At 41.6% G+C, this 18,469-nt stretch overlaps 1 protein-coding gene across 1 annotated transcript; it reads left to right on the top strand.

Annotated features, from left to right (window-relative positions):
* The first annotated feature begins 5,925 nt into the window (after window positions 1–5,925).
* Window positions 5,926–17,331, top strand: LOC133619200 (uncharacterized). Its single transcript, XM_061980133.2, has 2 exons — window positions 5,926–6,257; window positions 14,963–17,331. The coding sequence occupies exons 1-2, from the start codon at window positions 6,152–6,154 to the stop codon at window positions 16,810–16,812; spliced, it is 1,956 nt and encodes a 651-aa protein (XP_061836117.2). The 5' UTR covers window positions 5,926–6,151; the 3' UTR covers window positions 16,813–17,331.
* Window positions 17,332–18,469: the final 1,138 nt, after the last annotated feature.

The following is an 18,469-nucleotide window of genomic DNA, read 5'->3' as shown; positions in this document are numbered from 1 at the left end:
TATTTATTGAATAATACTTCAACAAAATATGAATGTAAGTTCATAAACTGAACATCAAATCAAGTCGGCTATTCCATTCATTACAATGCAACAATGCAACAATGCAATATTCAGTGTTGACAGCTAGATTTTTTTGTGGACATGTTCCATAAATATTGATGTTAAAGATTTCTTTTTTTGTGAAGAAATGGTTAGAATTAAGTTCATGAATCCAGATGGATCTCTATTACAATCCCCAAAGAGGGCACTTTAAGTTGATGATTACTTCTATGTGTAGAAAACTTTATTTATAATTGAATCACTTGTTTATTTTTCAACAAGTTTTTAGTTATTTTTATATCTTTTTTTCCAAATAGTTCAAGAAAGACCACAACAAATGAGCAATATTTTGCACTGTTATACAATTTAATAAATCAGAAACTGATGACATAGTGCTGTATTTTACTTTTTTATCTCTTTTTTTTTCAACCAAAAATGCTTTGCTCTGATTAGGGGGTACTTGAATTTTAAAAAAAATGCACAGGGGGTACATCACTGAAAAAAGGTTGAGAACCACTGACTTATAGCTTATAAGAATATTATATTACTGTTAAGCAAACTATGAATGATAAAACATGTGTCCTTTATCATAGCTCCACGTATGACAAAAAAGTGCGTGAAAATCAGTGGTATTCAGTGAGGTAAGATGAATTAAATGCGCTGACAGTTCATTGCTCCTGCCAAATGAATTGCACTGAGTGGAGCGGATCACCACTCCAAGATGGCGGCCCCGCGTCTCGTCAGCGCCAGTAGGCAGTAGCGTTCCATGCTGCGTACCCTTACAACATGTCTATGGAACTGAAGGCAAGACAGCAGTAGAAACAGGAAACACTCAACACAAAGTGAAAAGAGGGACCAGCACAACAGAGAGCAGAGTACACAAACTACAGTGACCCCTGCTGGAATAACTAAGACACTGTCTACACAACAAACAGGATTATCATTGGACACACACAAAATTGAAAAGCAATAATCCTTCATGTCCTATTCCCTCTACATGTAATAACATAATTATTGACATGTCATTTGATAAATTAAGTGATTGAAAACAATAATAACCTACTCAGTGGCCTAGTGGTTAGAGCGTCCGCACTGAGATGGGTAGGTCGTGAGTTCAAACCCCGGCCGAGTCATACCAAAGACTATAAAAAGTAGGAGCCATTACATCCCTGCTTGGCACTCAGCATCAAGGGTTGGAATTGGGGGTTAAATCACCAAAGATGATTCCCGGGCGCGGCCACCGCTGCTGCTCACTGCTCCCCTCCCCTCCCAAGCGGATGGGTCGAATGCAGAGGACACATTTCACCACACCTAGTGTGTGTGTGACAATCATTGGTAACAATATTAAATAATTTAAAATGATAGAAAAAATAAAAATCTGTTTTTTTTCTATATATTTGTTTAAAGAAAATCCCCGCAAAGTTTCAGTTAATTAAAGTTTGCAAACCAATTTAGTAATAGATTTCAATTCTGAATTGAAAATAAAAACTTGTTTGAACGATATTTGTTAAGAATTCTCCATGTTTATCTATGTTTTCAGATACTTTATTTTGAAGCATTTCTTGACAGTGTCACTTCCGCTTCCTTCCTGTAGGGGTCACTTCCGCTTCCCTTTTGACGTGTGTTAATGTGTGCTAACTTGTTTCTCTGCTAAGTTTAATCGGTGCTCTAGTCTTTGACGATGTGAGTGTGTTGATTGTTATATAAGACTAATTTAGTTTATTAATAGACATCATTGTGTTTGTGTAAAATTTAGTGGTGTTTTATGAGTATTATTGGTGCTGTGTTGTCAGAATGCTCGGAGCTAACATCTCCCTGTTAAGGATAGCATTGTTGCTGCTAATGTGGCTAGCTCACATGCCATTGTAGAAATGCAATATATTATATCTCTAGTATTTTACTTTGAGCATATATTTATATTGTTGTTTAGTTAAATGACATAAATGTTGATGGGTGTTTGCTTCTGATTTACAGATACTAACTGTAGATCATTTGGTAAAATGACAGTTTTGTTGTTGTAATTTTCGAACACACCACCAGGGTGTGCACATCAGGGAATCAGTTATTACCACTCTCTCATGCAGTGCGTATGTAAAATTGCTGTCCTCCTGAAGTCTTTATTAAAGCCAAGTTATTCATGCAGCTCGGCATGGTTCTTCCTACTGGTAACCACAAACACCAACATGGTGTCAGAAGTGGGATTTTTCCATCAGTTGCTTGGCACTCCTGACAGCTCTTTCCGCAAGTCCATTCGACTGGGGAAACTCTGGGCTGCTAGTGGTGTGGATGAAGTCCCACTCCTCAGCAAACTTCCTGAATTGTTCACACTTGTACTGTCTTGCATTGTCAGATAGCAGTGTGTGTGGTGTACCATGCACTGAAAAATGTCTTTTCAATTTGGAAATTACAGCTGTCGCTGTGATGTTTTGTAGAAGGTCAATTTCAAACCATCCAGAATAGGAATCCACTAGCACCTGGTAGTGTTGTCCACGCCATTCAAAAATGTCTGTAGCAACTGTGGACCAGGGAAGGTCTGGAACTGGATGGAGATGGAGCGGTTCTTTCTGTTGATCTGCTTTTGTTTTTTATGAAAGACTCTTAACTAAAAGGGAAGGATGTAGATCATTTGGTAAAATGACTGTTTTGTTGTTGTAATTTTCGAACACACCACCAGGGTGTGCACATCAGGGAATCAGTTATTACCACTCTCTCATGCAGTGCGTATGTAAAATTGCTGTCCTCCTGAAGTCTTTATTAAAGCCAAGTTATTCATGCAGCTCGACATGGTTCTTCCTACTGGTAACCACAAACAACAACACTAACTAAAGAAATGAACCTAAACCAATATGCACCATTAAAGTTGGAAGAGTCCAAATGATGACTGTGTGTTCTCTGACCGGAACCCCAACGAGGTCTATAGGCGAGGGCGGACCTACGTAACTTCCGCCTGCCAATCCCCTAGCAACCGGTCGCCATATTGAATTCGTTGAAAACAAACCAGCTCACAGCGAACACAGCATTGACAGAAAAGGCATTTAACGAGGTTTCGCGGCATTTTAAACTGTTCTAAATGGCGTATGATTATGTAAATAGTCTTTCCAGTGAGGCTAGGTTAAGATACGAGTTAAAATGTTCTGTAGTTGGATTAAACGACTGCCCTTACCGCCTTCCAGCAGATGCGTGGACTGATAATCCTACACAATGGCCGGACATGGAATTTGGAAATCTTTATGTCTACCTCACAAGCGCACCAGGTCGGTTGTTAGCTTCGGTTGTTATATAACGAATAAATCACATAAAAATGGTTAAATCACCCAAGGTATGTTGATAAATGATAATAAGGATGACACGGTGGCTTCCAGTATCTGTATATTTATTATATCTGTAGAGAGCTCATTCAAATTCAGTTCAGTATTATGATTTATTATTTGCTGAATTACTGGAAATAGCCTTTATACCGTATGTTATTGTTGTGCAACAACAACAACTTCAGCTGTCGAACGTTATTCAGTAAAAATTCAACGGGTTCAACATTAGCATGGACGGTATAGCCAAGTTGTGGTTAAGAAGGTGGATTTTTGTTCCTTATATTTACCAGAAACGAAGTGATCCGAACACACGACCCGGGATTTTGGGGGACTCCAGTGAGAACCGTCCTCGTTTTCCCGGTGTAAAGCTGCGAGCCATTTGTCTCGTCTCTGTGGGCTTTTAGCACGCTTTGGCAGAACAAAATACGACCTTTGTTTTCCCTGTTTCCAGTTGTGGTTTGCACAACCAAAAACAACACAGTTTTTTGGCATTTTGGAGGCAGAATGACGGGTTTAATCAGCGCAGGTCGACAGGTTAAAGAGTAATGGCGACGGTTTGTTTTCAACGCCAGTCAGGTTGCTATGGCTCGAAGAACCCGTATGTAGCTCAGTTGCCCGGATGTCGGCCCTGCCCTATAACCGAAAAAACCAGTCGCAAAGTTTAATACTCAACAACAGAGGTGTGGACTCGAGTCACATGACTTGGACTCGAGTCAGACTCGAGTCATGAATTTGATGACTTTAGACTCGACTTGACAAAATGTAAAAAGACTTGCAACTCGACTTAGACTTTAACATCAATGACTTGTGACTTCACTTGGACTTGAGCCTTTTGAATTGACATGACTTGACATGACTTGCTACTTTCCCCAAAACCCAAAGATGAAAAAGTTATTCGGGAGCGCTCCGTATTTTTCATTGTGTACTTGTCTATCAGCGTTGCGTGTGTCAGCTGGTGTGGTCTCAGTACAACAGCCAATCAAATTAGATCTACTTTGTTTTCATCACACAGCATTCATCCAATCAAATTGCAGGACAACCAACGAAGAAGACATGTCCAAACCACACGCCAGTGAACAAAAAATGATACCTAAAATAATTTTGTTTGGATATAAAAATTACGAGGTGGTCAACACAAAACGGTTTGCAGTATGCAACACATGCGGTTCCAAAATTACTGATGGAGAGGAAACAACTTCCAACTTCGTCCGGCATTTGAAGTTGCACAAAGAAGGGTAAGTTTTGAATGTAAGATAACGTTTATTGGCTAAGTAACGTGACTTTTATTTGCTGCGTAGTTAAATCAGTGAGGCTGTAAACTCACTGCTAACGTTATAACGTTATTGCAAACACGGGAATCTGTTGCAGTTCACTACCTTATTCATACTTTTTGTTCAGTGATTTTTTTTAAGCAGGGTTACGTTAGTCAATATATCACACGTAACGTTAGACGGCGGTCAGCAGCACCGCGTATTTTAGCCACCTAAAAAAAGACAAAAATAGTCAAATAAAGGTCAGTTAAAATGTATACTATATTATGAATATGTGTACCGTTTTAGCTAGCTTTCTGACATACTGTTGGTTGTTTACCTCAGTGGTCCCCAACCACCGGGCCGCGGCCCGGTACTGGTCCGTGGATCGATTGGTATCGGGCCGCACAAGAAATATATTTTTTTTCTTTTCTTTTTTTAATTAAATCAACATAAAAAACACAAGATACACTTACAAGTAGTGCACCAACCCAAAACAACTCTCTCCCCCCTTTTGTTCTGGGCAGTGAACATGAAGACTCTTCCTTCACTGTTCCGAGTGGCCATGAGAGTCTTGGCAGTGCCTGCCTCCAGTGCTCCAGTGGAGCGAGTTTTCAGCCATGGTGGCATCATACTACGCCCCCATCGTGCACAAATGACTGACAGACTCTTGGCTAATTTGGTCTTTTGCAAATGCAATGCAGCATAGGGCCCTGACATATAAAAAGTACAACTTTTTTGTTATGTTCACGTATATGTCATGTTTTTTCAATTTTAACACTTTTGTACAAATAAGTACATTTGCACTTTATTTTTCAATGTGTTTGTTCTGTAAAGGAATGAGTTAATGTTTAAAATGACTGGTTAATAGTGCTATTATAAAGTGCAATGTCAGCACAATTTTCTTTCCTGCAATTTAAAATGCACTTGTTTTAATAAATAAATACAGCGTTTGAAAAGCATACACAATCTGTGTTAATATATTAGTCTGTGGTTAAAAGGACTTGAAAGGACTCGAAACTCAAAATGCAGGACTTAGGACTTGACTTGAGACTTTCCAGTCTTGACTCGGGGCTTGCCTGTCTTGACTCGGGACTTGACTCGGACTTGAGGGCAAAGACTTGAGACTTACTTGTGACTTGCAAAACGATGACTTGGTCCCACCTCTGCTCAACAATATTGATGGATAAAAGTTATTTTAATTTTCCTGACTTTCTGACTAATTTAGGTCATGAATAGATACGTTTGCGAAACGGTTGTTTAAAAAAATAGGCGGTAGAAAAAAAACGGATTGACGGATGGAGAATAAAATTGCTTTATTTTGAAAAAAAACTTGACGTAAGTAGGAAACGGAAGTGGCTGACACGTGGCGCATGGACGAACCGATCTGCTTCGCAGGCGATCAAGATGGCGGACTGAAATGCTGAACGGCTTTCAAATATTACGATCCAACAGTTTTATAGATTAATTAAAATTCGTCTGTTCGAAAGTCCGCACGTTGAGTTTGGAGCGATGGAATGTTACGTGAAGTGAAGATTGAAGACGTGATAGAAGATGGACGACTACTGCTATGCTAAGATGGCGACGTCCGCTAAAAGAGAACATGAAAGAGAATCAACTTCCAGCAAATCACCAACGGAGATAAAGACGAAAGATGAAGGTGAGTGACTTGAAGTTTTGTCATTTGAAAACTATTTTAAGCCGTGAGATGAGTGTTGATGAGAAATTAGCCGACTTTGTCGAAGAATGTAAACAAAGGACCGCCATGATTGTTAGCTTGAAGAAGGCAGTGGAGTTCACATCAGAGGAGATGAAAGAATGCAAAAGTCAACCAAAAACGATAATAATAATAATAATAATGATGTGAAAGAAGAGATGTTGGGGAAGAGTAAGAGATGTGAAGAGAAGACTGGACCACATGTCTACATCAACGTGCAGAGGATTGGAGGTAATAAAGAACAAGAAAAAAAAGAATGATTAGAATAAAAATAGGCACTATTATATGATAAAGTAACATAAGATATATGTATCACTATAAAAAAAAACAGTATATTATTTCATAAAACAAATATACAAACAAATGTACATGTATTATTAAAAAACCTCCCATTGGACGTGAATAGATAGTGCTTTAAGCCTGGTCTTTAGCGACCTCTAGTGGTCAAATTGGGTAAGCACGTCGCCATTTCGAGAACGAATGTTGAACATAAATGGGTTAAATGGGTTGTACTTGTATAGCGCTTTTCTACCTTCAAGGTACTCAAAGCGCTTTGACACTACTTCCACATTTACCCATTCACACACACATTCACACACTGATGGAGGGAGCTGCCATGCAAGGCGCTAACCAGCACCCATCAGGAGCAAGGGTGAAGTGTCTTGCTCAGGACACAACGGACATGACGAGGTTGGTACTAGGTGGGGATTGAACCAGGGACCCTTGGGTTGCGCCCGGCCACTCTCCCACTGCGCCACGCCGTCCCCTCATCATCATAAAATAAAGTTAAAGGCCTACTGAAACCAACTACTATCGACCACGCAGCCTGATAGTTTATATATCAATGATGAAATCTTAAAGGGGAACATTATCACATTTTCAGAATTGTTAAAACCATTAAAAATCAGTTCCCAGTGGCGTATTATATTTTTCGAAGTTTTTTTCAAAATTTTACCCATCACGCAATATCCCTAAAAAAAGCTTCAAAGTGCCTGATTTTAACCATCGTTATATACACCCGTCCATTTTCCTGTGACGTCACATAGTGATGCCAACACAAACAAACATGGCGGAAAGAACAGCAAGCTATAGCGACATTAGCTCGGATTCAGACTCGGATTTCAGCGGCTTAAGCGATTCAACAGATTACGCATGTATTGAAACGGATGGTTGTAGTGTGGAGGCAGGTAGCGAAAACCAAATTGAAGAAGAAACTGAAGCTATTGAGCCATATCGGTTTGAACCGTATGCGAGCGAAACCCACGAAAACGACACGGGAGAAAGCGAGGACAAATTCGTCGATCGCCTTCTAACCAACGATTGGTATGTGTTTGTTTGGTATTAAAGGAAACTAACAACTATGAACTAGGTTTACAGCATATGAAATACATTTGGCAACAACATGCACTTTGAGAGTGCAGACAGCCCAATTTTCATCAATTAATATATTCTGTAGACATACCCTCATGTCAGCAGGCCAGGGAAGCTAGGGTCGATATTCTTCTCTTGATCATCTTCGGGACGGTGTGAGCCAAGACATCCAGGAGGTTTAGCTCGCTCGTCTGCGGGAACAAACTGCCGCCATTGCTTGCCGTGCTACCGAGGGCCTTTGTCCCTGAATTGCTCACACACTCCGGCAGATTCAATGGGGGTCTGGCGGCAGATTTCTTTGACTTTATCGTTGGAAATGCATCTGCTTTGAGTGTCGCAGGATATCCACACATTCTTGCCATCTCTGTCGTGGCATAGCTTTCGTTGGTAAAGTGTGCGGAACAAACGTCCAATTTCTTGCCACTTTCGCATCTTTGGGCCACTGGTGCAACTTGAATCCGTCCCTGTTCGTGTTGTTACACCCTCCGACAACACACCGACGAGGCATGATGTCTCCAAGGTACGGAAAACAGTCGAAAAAAACGGAAAATAACAGAGCTGATTTGACTCGGTGTTTGAGAAAATGGAGGATTGCTTCCCGATGCGACGTCACGTTGTGACGTCATCGCTCCGAGAGCGAATATTAGAAAGGCGTTTAATTCGCCAAAATTCACCCATTTAGAGTTCGGAAATCGGTTAAAAAAATATATGGTCTTTTTTCTGCAACATCAAGGTATATATTGACGTTTACCGTATTTTCCGCACCATAAGGCGCCCTGGGTTATAAGCCGCGCCTTCAATGAACGGCATATTTCAAAACTTTGTCCACCTATAAGCCGCCCCGTGTTATAAGCCGCATCTAACTGCGCTAAAGGGAATGTCAAAAAAACAGTCAGATAGGTCAGTCAAACTTTAATAATATATTAAAAACCAGCGTGATGTGGGCGCGCATGGAGTCGTATATCAACATGGACGGAGCTGCGTGAAAAAAGCCACCCGGCCTCTTCGCGTAAACTTCCCTTAACCACTCGCTCATCTTTTCTTCATCCATCCATCCCTTCGAGTTAGCTTTTATGATGACGCCGGCTGGAAAGGTCTCTTTTGGCAAGGTCTTCCTTTTGAATATCACCATGGGTGGAAGTTTCTGGCCATTAGCATGGCAAGCTAGAACCACAGTGAAGGATGACTTCTCATTCCCTGTGGTGCGAATATTCACCGTACGTGCTCCCGTTGTATCCACAGTGCGGTTCACAGGAATATCAAAAGTCAGTGGAACCTCGTCCATGTTGATAATGTTCTCTGGCCGGATCTTTTTTTCAGCTATCTTGTTTTTACAATATGCACGGAAAGTAGCCAGCTTTTCTTGAAAGTCTTTAGGCAGTTGCTGTGAAATAGTAGTCCGTGTGCGGATGGAGAGATTGCGTCTTTTCATGAACCGGAAACCTGTCGCTTAGTAGGAGCCATTTTGTGGTCTTTACAGATGTAAACACACAAAGGAAATGAAACGTAATATTCGCGCGCTTCTTCTTCTTCTACGGGGGCGGGTGGTTGCTTACAGTAGAAGAAGAAGCGCTTCCTCTTCTATGGGGGCGGGTGCTTACCTTGGCGGTTGCTTGCCGTAGCAGAAGAAGCGCTTCCGCTTCTACGGGGAAAAAAGATGGCGGCTGTTTACCGTAGTTGCGAGACCTAAACTTTATGAAAATGAATCTTAATATTAATCCATATATAAGCCGCACTGTCAGCTTTTGAGTAAATTTGTGGTTTTTAGGTGCGGCTAATAGTGCGGAAAATACGGTACATAGGTCTGGTGATAATGTTCCCCTTTAACATTGCAACACATGCCAATACGGCCGGGTTAGCTTACTAAAGTGCAATTTTAAATTTTGCGCGAAATATCCTGCTGAAAACGTCTCGGTATGATGACGTCAGCGCGTGACGTCACGGATTGTGGCGGACATTTTGGGACAGAATGGTGGCCAGCTATGAAGTCGTCTGTTTTCATCGCAAAATTCCACAGTATTCTGGACATCTGTGTTGGTGAATCTTTTGCAATTTGTTCAATGAACAATGGAGACAGCAAAGAAGAAAGCTGTAGGTGGGAAGCGGTGTATTGCGGCAGGTGTTGTGCCGGATAACGCACCCCCGCCGTAGAATGCACCCCCTGACTGTTGTGCCGGATAACACAGCCGGTGTTTCATTGTTTACATTCCCGGAAGATGACAGTCAAGCTTTACCATCGGCCTGTGGAGAACTGGGACAACAGAGACTCTTACCAGGAGGACTTTGAGTTGGATATGCAAACACGGTACCGTGAGTACGCATGCAGCTGCGGCTTCCAAACATTTGATCGCTTGCCCGTACGTGCGTGCCGCTATGTGCATGTCACGTACGTAACTTTGGGGAAATATATGTGCTGTATGAACTTTGGGGAGGTGAACGGTACTTTGGGCTGTGGGATTGAGTGTGTTGTGCAGGTGTTTGAGTTGTATTGGCGGGTTATATGGACGGGAGGGGGGAGGTGTTTGTTATGCGGGATTAATTTGTGGCATATTAAATATAAGCCTGGTTGTGTTGTGGCTAATAGAGTATATATATGTCTTGTGTTTATTTACTGTTTTAGTCATTCCCAGCTGAATATCAGGTCCCACCCGCCTCTCACAGCATCTTCCCTATCTGAATCGCTCCCACTGCCCTCTAGTCCTTCACTCTCACTTTCCTCATCCACGGATCTTTCATCCTCGCTCAAATTAATGGGGAAATCGTCGCTTTCTCGGTCCGAATCGCTCTCGCTGCTGGTGGCCATGATTGTAAACAATGTGCAGATGTGAGGAGCTCCACAACCTGTGACGTCACGCTACTCGTCTGCTACTTCCGGTACAGGCAAGGCTTTTTTATCAGCGACCAAAAGTTGCGAACTTTATCGTCGATGTTCTCTACTGAATCCTTTCAGCAAAAATATGGCAATATCGCGAAATGATCAAGTATGACACATAGAATGGACCTGCTATCCCCGTTTAAATAAGAAAATCGCATTCCAGTAGGCCTTTAAAGTACCAATGATTGTCACACACACACTAGGTGTGGTGAAATTTTTCCACTGCATTTGACCCATCCCCTTGTTCACCCCCTGGGAGGTGAGGGGAGCAGTGGGCAGCAGCGGTGGCTGCCCCCAGGAATCTTTTTTGGTGATTTAATCCCCAATTCCAACCCTTGATCCTGAGTGCCAAGCAGGGAGGTAATGGCTCCCATTTTTATAGTCTTTGGTATGACTCGGCCGGGGTTTGAACTCACGACATACCAATCTCAGGGCGGACACTCTAACCAAGCTGAATGCAGAAACATTGTTGCAAATAGATTTGGAGTGACAGCTACAATAACCACACAATATAGGAAGTTTGGCATATATAAACTTACTTAAACAGAAAAATGACGTCACAGATGTATCCCCAACATTAGAGCACAGGAAACCGTACATCTTACATACCTGCCAACTACTCCGGTTTTCCCGTAATTAGTACGGTTTTCATCAACCTATTCCGGGTTACGGTTGCAGTGATAAAAAATACGGTTTTTCATTAATTAAAAAAAATATTTAAAAAAAAGTTTTATTCACGAAATCGTGTAACAACAATGACAATCGACACTGCTTCCCGTAACTTCCTATCGAGCCATTCCGAATGCCATGCGCGAGGCTATTTATAGCACCGCTGCCAAGCACGAGGCACCTGTTGCCATTGTTTCCAAACGAGCGAACGATCATGGAATCAGCCGGAGAAAAATCGCAAACGAGTCTTAAACCGAAAAGAAAACTGCAGTCATTCCGTGAAGAATATTCAAAAGCCTATCCGGGAATAATTATCCGTTCCTAAAAGGGTGAAAACTACGCGAATTGCACCTTGTGCAGACAAGATTTTTCGATCGGACACGGAGGAATTAGCGATGTAAAAGACCACGTTGGGACAAAAAAACACAAGTCTAATGCCGTTGCTAGCGATACAAGTGGAAAACTTTCAACGTTTTTCGGATTTTAGCCACAAAAAGGTAATGACACCAATGTTATCTATTGGAATTGTTTAGTACTGTTATACTGTTAAAAGTGTTTATACTATTTATGCTTTCAAGTCCAAGTTGAAGAAATCTTGTTAAATGTTGACAGCATAACTACCAAAATACAGAAGTATGTCCTTAATATTTTTGCAGTGCTAATTCTGTTGAAAAGTTAAAATGATTACATTAGAGATGTGATGTGCCACTTTTCAAGTGTCTGATGGCTTCAATTAATTTTCATTAATTTTTCATATTTTGAATTCTTTTGAAAGGCTTACAAAAAAACTACATTTGAATTGTAATTCCATGCTATTGACAGGACTATTAATTTTAATGAAGTTAGCTTACCATGTTTACAGTATGATAATTGTGATAGAAATGTGAATTTTAGGCACAGAATATTTTTTACAATTGAACAAGGCAGTACCGTATTTTCCGCACCATAAGGCGCCCTGGGTTATAAGCCGCGCCTTCAATGAACGGCATATTTCAAAACTTTGTCCACCTATAAGCCGCCCCGTGTTGTAAGCCGCATCTAACTGCGCTAAAGGAACGTCAAAAAAACAGTCAGATAGGTCAGTCAAACTTTAATAATATATTAAAAACCAGCGTGATGTGGGCGCGCATGGAGTCGTATATCAACATGGACGGAGCTGCGTGAAAAAAGCCACCCGGCCTCTTCGCGTAAACTTACCTTAACCACTCGCTCATCTTTTCTTCATCCATCCATCCCTTCGAGTTAGCTTTTATGATGACGCCGGCTGGAAAGGTCTCTTTTGGCAAGGTCTTCCTTTTGAATATCACCATGGGTGGAAGTTTCTGGCCATTAGCATGGCAAGCTAGAACCACAGTGAAGGATGACTTCTCATTCCCCGTGGTGCGAATATTCACCGTACGTGCTCCCGTTGTATCCACAGTGCGGTTCACAGGAATATCAAAAGTCAGTGGAACCTCGTCCATGTTGATAATGTTCTCTGGCCGGATCTTTTTTTCAGCTATCTTGTTTTTACAATATGCACGGAAAGTAGCCAGCTTTTCTTGAAAGTCTTTAGGCAGTTGCTGTGAAATAGTAATCCGTGTGCGGATGGAGAGATTGCGTCTTTTCATGAACCGGATCCCTGTCGCTTAGTAGGAGCCATTTTGTGGTCTTTACAGATGTAAACACACAAAGGAAATGAAACGTAATATCCGCGCGCTTCTTCTTCTTCTACGGGGGCGGGTGGTTGCTTACAGTAGAAGAAGAAGCGCTTCCTCTTCTATGGGGGCGGGTGCTTACCTTGGCGGTTGCTTGCGTAGAAGAAGAAGCGCTTCCTCTTCTACGGGGAAAAAAGATGGCGGCTGTTTACCGTAGTTGTGAGACCGAAACTTTATGAAAATGAATCTTAATATTAATCCATATATAAAGCGCACCGGGTTATAAGCCGCACTGTCAGCTTTTGAGTAAATTTGTGGTTTTTAGGTGCGGCTAATAGTGCGGAAAATACGGTAGATTATACAAGCTTGGACAGAAAGTTAATAATGACACCAATTTTTTTTTCAATGGAATTGTTTAGTACTGTTTTACCATTTGTTTACTGTAAAAAGTGTTTATACTTTCAATTAACAAATTGAAGTCTTGTGAAAGGTTGACAGGATAACTGGCATTAACTGTCAAAATAATTTCAAACTATTGAAGTTAGCTTACAGAATAAACATGTCAATCAACCCATATGATTTTTGCTGTAATATTTTTGTTTTGAAAAGTTACTGTGACTGATAGAAAAGTGATGGTTTTAGCAACATTTTAACCTGTCTGAATGCAATCAATCATTTTGCGTCGGCCCCCTGAACCCCCCACCAGGACTTTGTCCTGGACCCTGGCTACTAGGTTTTTCTGATTTCAAAAGTTGGCAGGTATGATCTTAAAACATTTCCAAATATAAACTATAGGAGTTATGGTTGTGGTTTTAGCAGGCTTTATACACACAGCAAACCCCAAAGGTAATATTTTAAATGTCCGATCAGATTTCATGAATAATGATCTACAATCCGAGAGGGACAAATAGTAGAAAATGGAAGTCATTTGATGATTCAAGTGATTGACAACATTATCGAACTATTTAAAATGACTGATTGCTAATTGCTCAAAAGTATTATAGAAGCGGATGTTTACATCCAGAGCAGCCATCTTTTAAACAAACTCGGGGGTGGTGAGAATGCTCCCGACTTTCCGAGTCGGAAATCAGACTTCGAGGGACGTTCCCAGGGCCGGCCCGTGGCATAGGCCGTATAGGCAAATGCTAAGGGCGCCGTCAATCAGGGGGCGCCACGCCAGTGCCACAAATGTTGGAGAAAAAAAAAAAGAAAAAAAAGTTGGTACTATTATTTCTAAATACAAAAAATAATCCCACGTTAATTAAAATGCAAAGTAAAGCCTATTTAATAGAAATATTATTTGTTACAACATTACGACCTCCCCCCCTCCCGCGCACGGTGCGCCCCCTCCCTTCCCGTATCATGACTCTTTTTGGACGTCACCACATCAAAAAATTCAACACAAGATGTCAAAACGGCCAAAACTGTCAGGTGCCCAAGGAAGAAAAAAGAGAAAAGAAGAGGAGTAGAAACGAGAAAAGACAGAGGTAGCAGGTAGGTAACGTTAGCCTACATGAAATTATTTGTCTGTTACAGAATGTGATAGTAACCTGGCTTTTTAGCATTAAGCTAATGTTACATGATTCGGCAATTGCTAATCAATAAATAGCTAGTTCTGTTTTAACGTCGGGTTAATATTGTGGAGTGGGCTAAATTGTTATGGAAAATAATAATGTAACGTTAGGTAATTACAGTACTCCCACCTTACATTCCTCAGGGACATTTGTATTAGATCTTTTAAGCAGGTGTTTTTTGTTTACATTGTTATTGCCTTCTGGTTAGCTAATGTTTGCCCTGCAGGTAATAGTCACTTGTCCACCCCTTTATATATTAGGTATATTTGTAAGTAAAAAAAAAAGGTCAAAGACAAAGCTATTCGGTTTCTTGTGAGTATATACACTTCACTGACGATGTGGGGGGGCGCCACCTAAAATCTTGCCTAGGGCGCCAGATTGGTTAGGGCCGGGCCTGGACGTTCCAGTTGAAATTCTTCCCAGTACAACTGGAACGCACCAGTACAGTACATAGGAGAATGTGTGTAGAAAGTTCAAAGAGAAACATCTCATGGATCATGTCTGTGTGTTTGTGTCCTGCAGACGTCCGGCAATTGATTGGTCATCCAGAAGAACTTTCCCCTCAGCCGCAGGGTCGAGGCTCCACGTTGAAGCCATTTCCTCCCCACATTAAAAAGGAAGAGGACGATCTCTGGATCACTCAGGAGGGAGAGTGTCTTCTAGGACCCGAGGGAGCTGATTATACCAAGTTGCCACTGACTGTTGTCTCTGTGAAGATTGAAGATGATGAAGAGAACCCATCTGAGACCCTCCGTTGGTATTGTCCTCCACACGCCCAGCAGCTGAATGGTCATCCAGGAGAACGTCCCCCTCGGCCGCAGGGAGGGATCTCTCCTTTGAAGCAAGAGGATCCACAGCCCCCTCACATTAAAGAGGAAGAGGAGAAACTCTGGATCAATCCGGAGGGAGAGTGTCTTCTAGGACCAGAGGGAGCTGATCCCACCAAGTTGCCACTGACCGTTGTCTCTGTGAAGATTGAAGATGAGGAAGAGAAACCACAACCAGACGACCTCTTAGCTCCACTATCAGACAGTGAGGCTGAAGACGACGTTGAAGAACCTTTGAGCAACGATGATAGTGAGGCTGAAGACAAGGCTGAAGAACCTTTGAGCAGCGATACAGACTGCGAAGGTGATATGAGGACTCACACTGACAACAAACACTCTGAATGTTCTATAAAGGAAAGTGGTAGTTCAGTTTGTGGAAAAAGCTTTTCCCCAGAGAACCATTTGACTGAACACGTGAGTACACACACAGGAGAGAAAACATTTAAATGTACATTTTGTGCTAAAAACTTCACTAAAAAGAGGGCTTTCACTCGACACATGAGGACACACACTGGAGAGAAAAAATTCATTTGCTCAGTTTGTGGAAAACGCTGTTCCATGAACACCCATTTGACCGAACACATGAGATCACACACGGGAGAAAAACCATTTGAATGTGCATTCTGTGGTAAACACTTCACCAAAAAGAGCAATTTCACTCGACACGTGAGCGTACACACAGGAGAGAACACATTTATCTGCTCCGTTTGTGGCAAACACTTTACTATAAAGTCCCATTTGGCTGAACACGTGAGAACGCACAGAGAAGAAAGACCATTTAAATGTGCAGTTTGTGGTCAAAACTTCACTGAAAAGACCACTTTTACTGAACACATGAGTACACACGCGGGGGAAAAAGCATTCATTTGTTCAGTTTGTGGTAAGGAATTCTCCAAAAAGACCACTTTTACTCTACACATGAGAGGACACACTGGAGAAAACACTTTTATCTGTCCAGTTTGTGGCAGACACTTTACTATAAAGTCCCGTTTGACTGAACACGTGAGAACACACACAGGAGAAAAACCATTTAAATGTGCAGTCTGTGGGAAAAACTTTACAAAAAAGTGCAATTTTACTCGACACATGACTACACACACAGAAGAAACAACATTTATTTGTTCGGTTTGTGGTAAGGAATTTTCCCAAAAGACCACTTTTACTCTACACATGAGAGGACACACTGGAGAAAACACATTTATCTGTCCAGTTTGTGGCAAACACTTTACTATGAAGTCCAATTTGACTGAACACGTGAGAACACACACAGGAGAAAAACCATTTCAATGTGCAGTTTGTGGGAAAAACTTTTCTAAAAAGTGCAACTTTACTCGACACATGAGGACACACACTGGGGAGAACACATTTGTCTGTTCAGTTTGTGGCAAACACTTTACTATACAGTCCCATTTGAATGACCACGTGAAAACACACACAGGAGAAAAACCATTTGAATGTGCAGTTTGTGGGAAAAACTTTACCAAAAAGTGCAATTTCACTCGACACGTGAGTACACACAGAGGGGAAAAAACAATTATTTGTTAAGTTTGTGGTAAATCATTTTCGCAAAAGACCATTTTTACTCTACACATGAGGGGAGACTGGAGAAAACACATTTATCTGTCCAGTTTGTGGCAAACACTTTACTATAAAGTCCCATTTGACTGAACACACACAGGAGAAACCCCATTTTAATGTGCAGTTTGTGGGAAAACTTTACTTAAAAAAAGTAATTTTACTCGACACATGAGAAAAAACATTTAATAGTTCAGAGTGTGGTAAAGACATTTCCCAAAAGACCACTTTTACTCTGCACATACAGGTAAAAGCCAGTAAATTAGAATATTTTGAAAAACTTGATTTATTTCAGTAATTGCATTCAAAAGGTGTAACTTGTACATTATATTTATTCATTGCACACAGACTGATGCATTCAAATGTTTATTTCATTTAATTTTGATGATTTGAAGTGGCAACAAATGAAAATCCAAAATTCCGTGTGTCACAAAATTTGAATATTACTTAAGGCTAATACAAAAAAGGGATTTTTAGAAATGTTGGCCAACTGAAAAGTATGAAAATGAAAAATATGAGCATGTACAATACTCAATACTTGGTTGGAGCTCCTTTTGCCTCAATTACTGCGTTAATGCGGCGTGGCATGGAGTCGATGAGTTTCTGGCACTGCTCAGGTGTTATGAGAGCCCAGGTTGCTCTGATAGTGGCCTTCAACTCTTCTGCGTTTTTGGGTCTGGCATTCTGCATCTTCCTTTTCACAATACCCCACAGATTTTCTATGGGGCTAAGGTCAGGGGAGTTGGCGGGCCAATTTAGAACAGAAATACCATGGTCCGCAAACCAGGCACGGGTAGATTTTGCGCTGTGTGCAGGCGCCAAGTCCTGTTGGAACTTGAAATCTCCATCTCCATAGAGCAGGTCAGCAGCAGGAAGCATGAAGTGCTCTAAAACTTGCTGGTAGACGGCTGCGTTGACCTTGGATCTCAGGAAACAGAGTGGACCGACACCAGCAGATGACATGGCACCCCAAACCATCACTGATGGTGGAAACTTTACACTAGACTTCAGGCAACGTGGATCCTGCGCCTCTCCTGTCTTCCTCCAGACTCTGGGACCTCGATTTCCAAAGGAAATGCAAAATTTGCATGGTTGGGTGATGGTTTGGGGTGCCATGTCATCTGCTGGTGTCGGTCCACTCTGTTTCCTGAGATCCAGGGTCAACGCAGCCGTCTACCAGCAAGTTTTAGAGCACTTCATGCTTCCTGCTGCTGACCTGCTCTATGGAGATGGAGATTTCAAGTTCCAACAGGACTTGGCGCCTGCACACAGCGCAAAATCTACCCGTGCCTGGTTTACGGACCATGGTATTTCTGTTCTAAATTGGCCCGCCAACTCCCCTGACCTTAGCCCCATAGAAAATCTGTGGGGTATTGTGAAAAGGAAGATGCAGAATGCCAGACCCAAAAACGCAGAAGAGTTGAAGGCCACTATCAGAGCAACCTGGGCTCTCATAACACCTGAGCAGTGCCAGAAACTCATCGACTCCATGCCACGCCGCATTAACGCAGTAATTGAGGCAAAAGGAGCTCCAACCAGGTATTGAGTATTGTACATGCTCATATTTTTCATTTTCATACTTTTCAGTTGGCCAACATTTCTAAAAATCCCTTTTTTGTATTAGCCT

This window comes from Nerophis lumbriciformis, linkage group LG20 (genome assembly GCF_033978685.3).
Source record: "Nerophis lumbriciformis linkage group LG20, RoL_Nlum_v2.1, whole genome shotgun sequence".
Lineage (NCBI taxonomy): Eukaryota > Metazoa > Chordata > Actinopteri > Syngnathiformes > Syngnathidae > Nerophis > Nerophis lumbriciformis.
The sequence above is the reverse complement of the archived record's forward strand: the minus strand, read 5'-3'. Positions and strand labels throughout refer to the sequence as shown.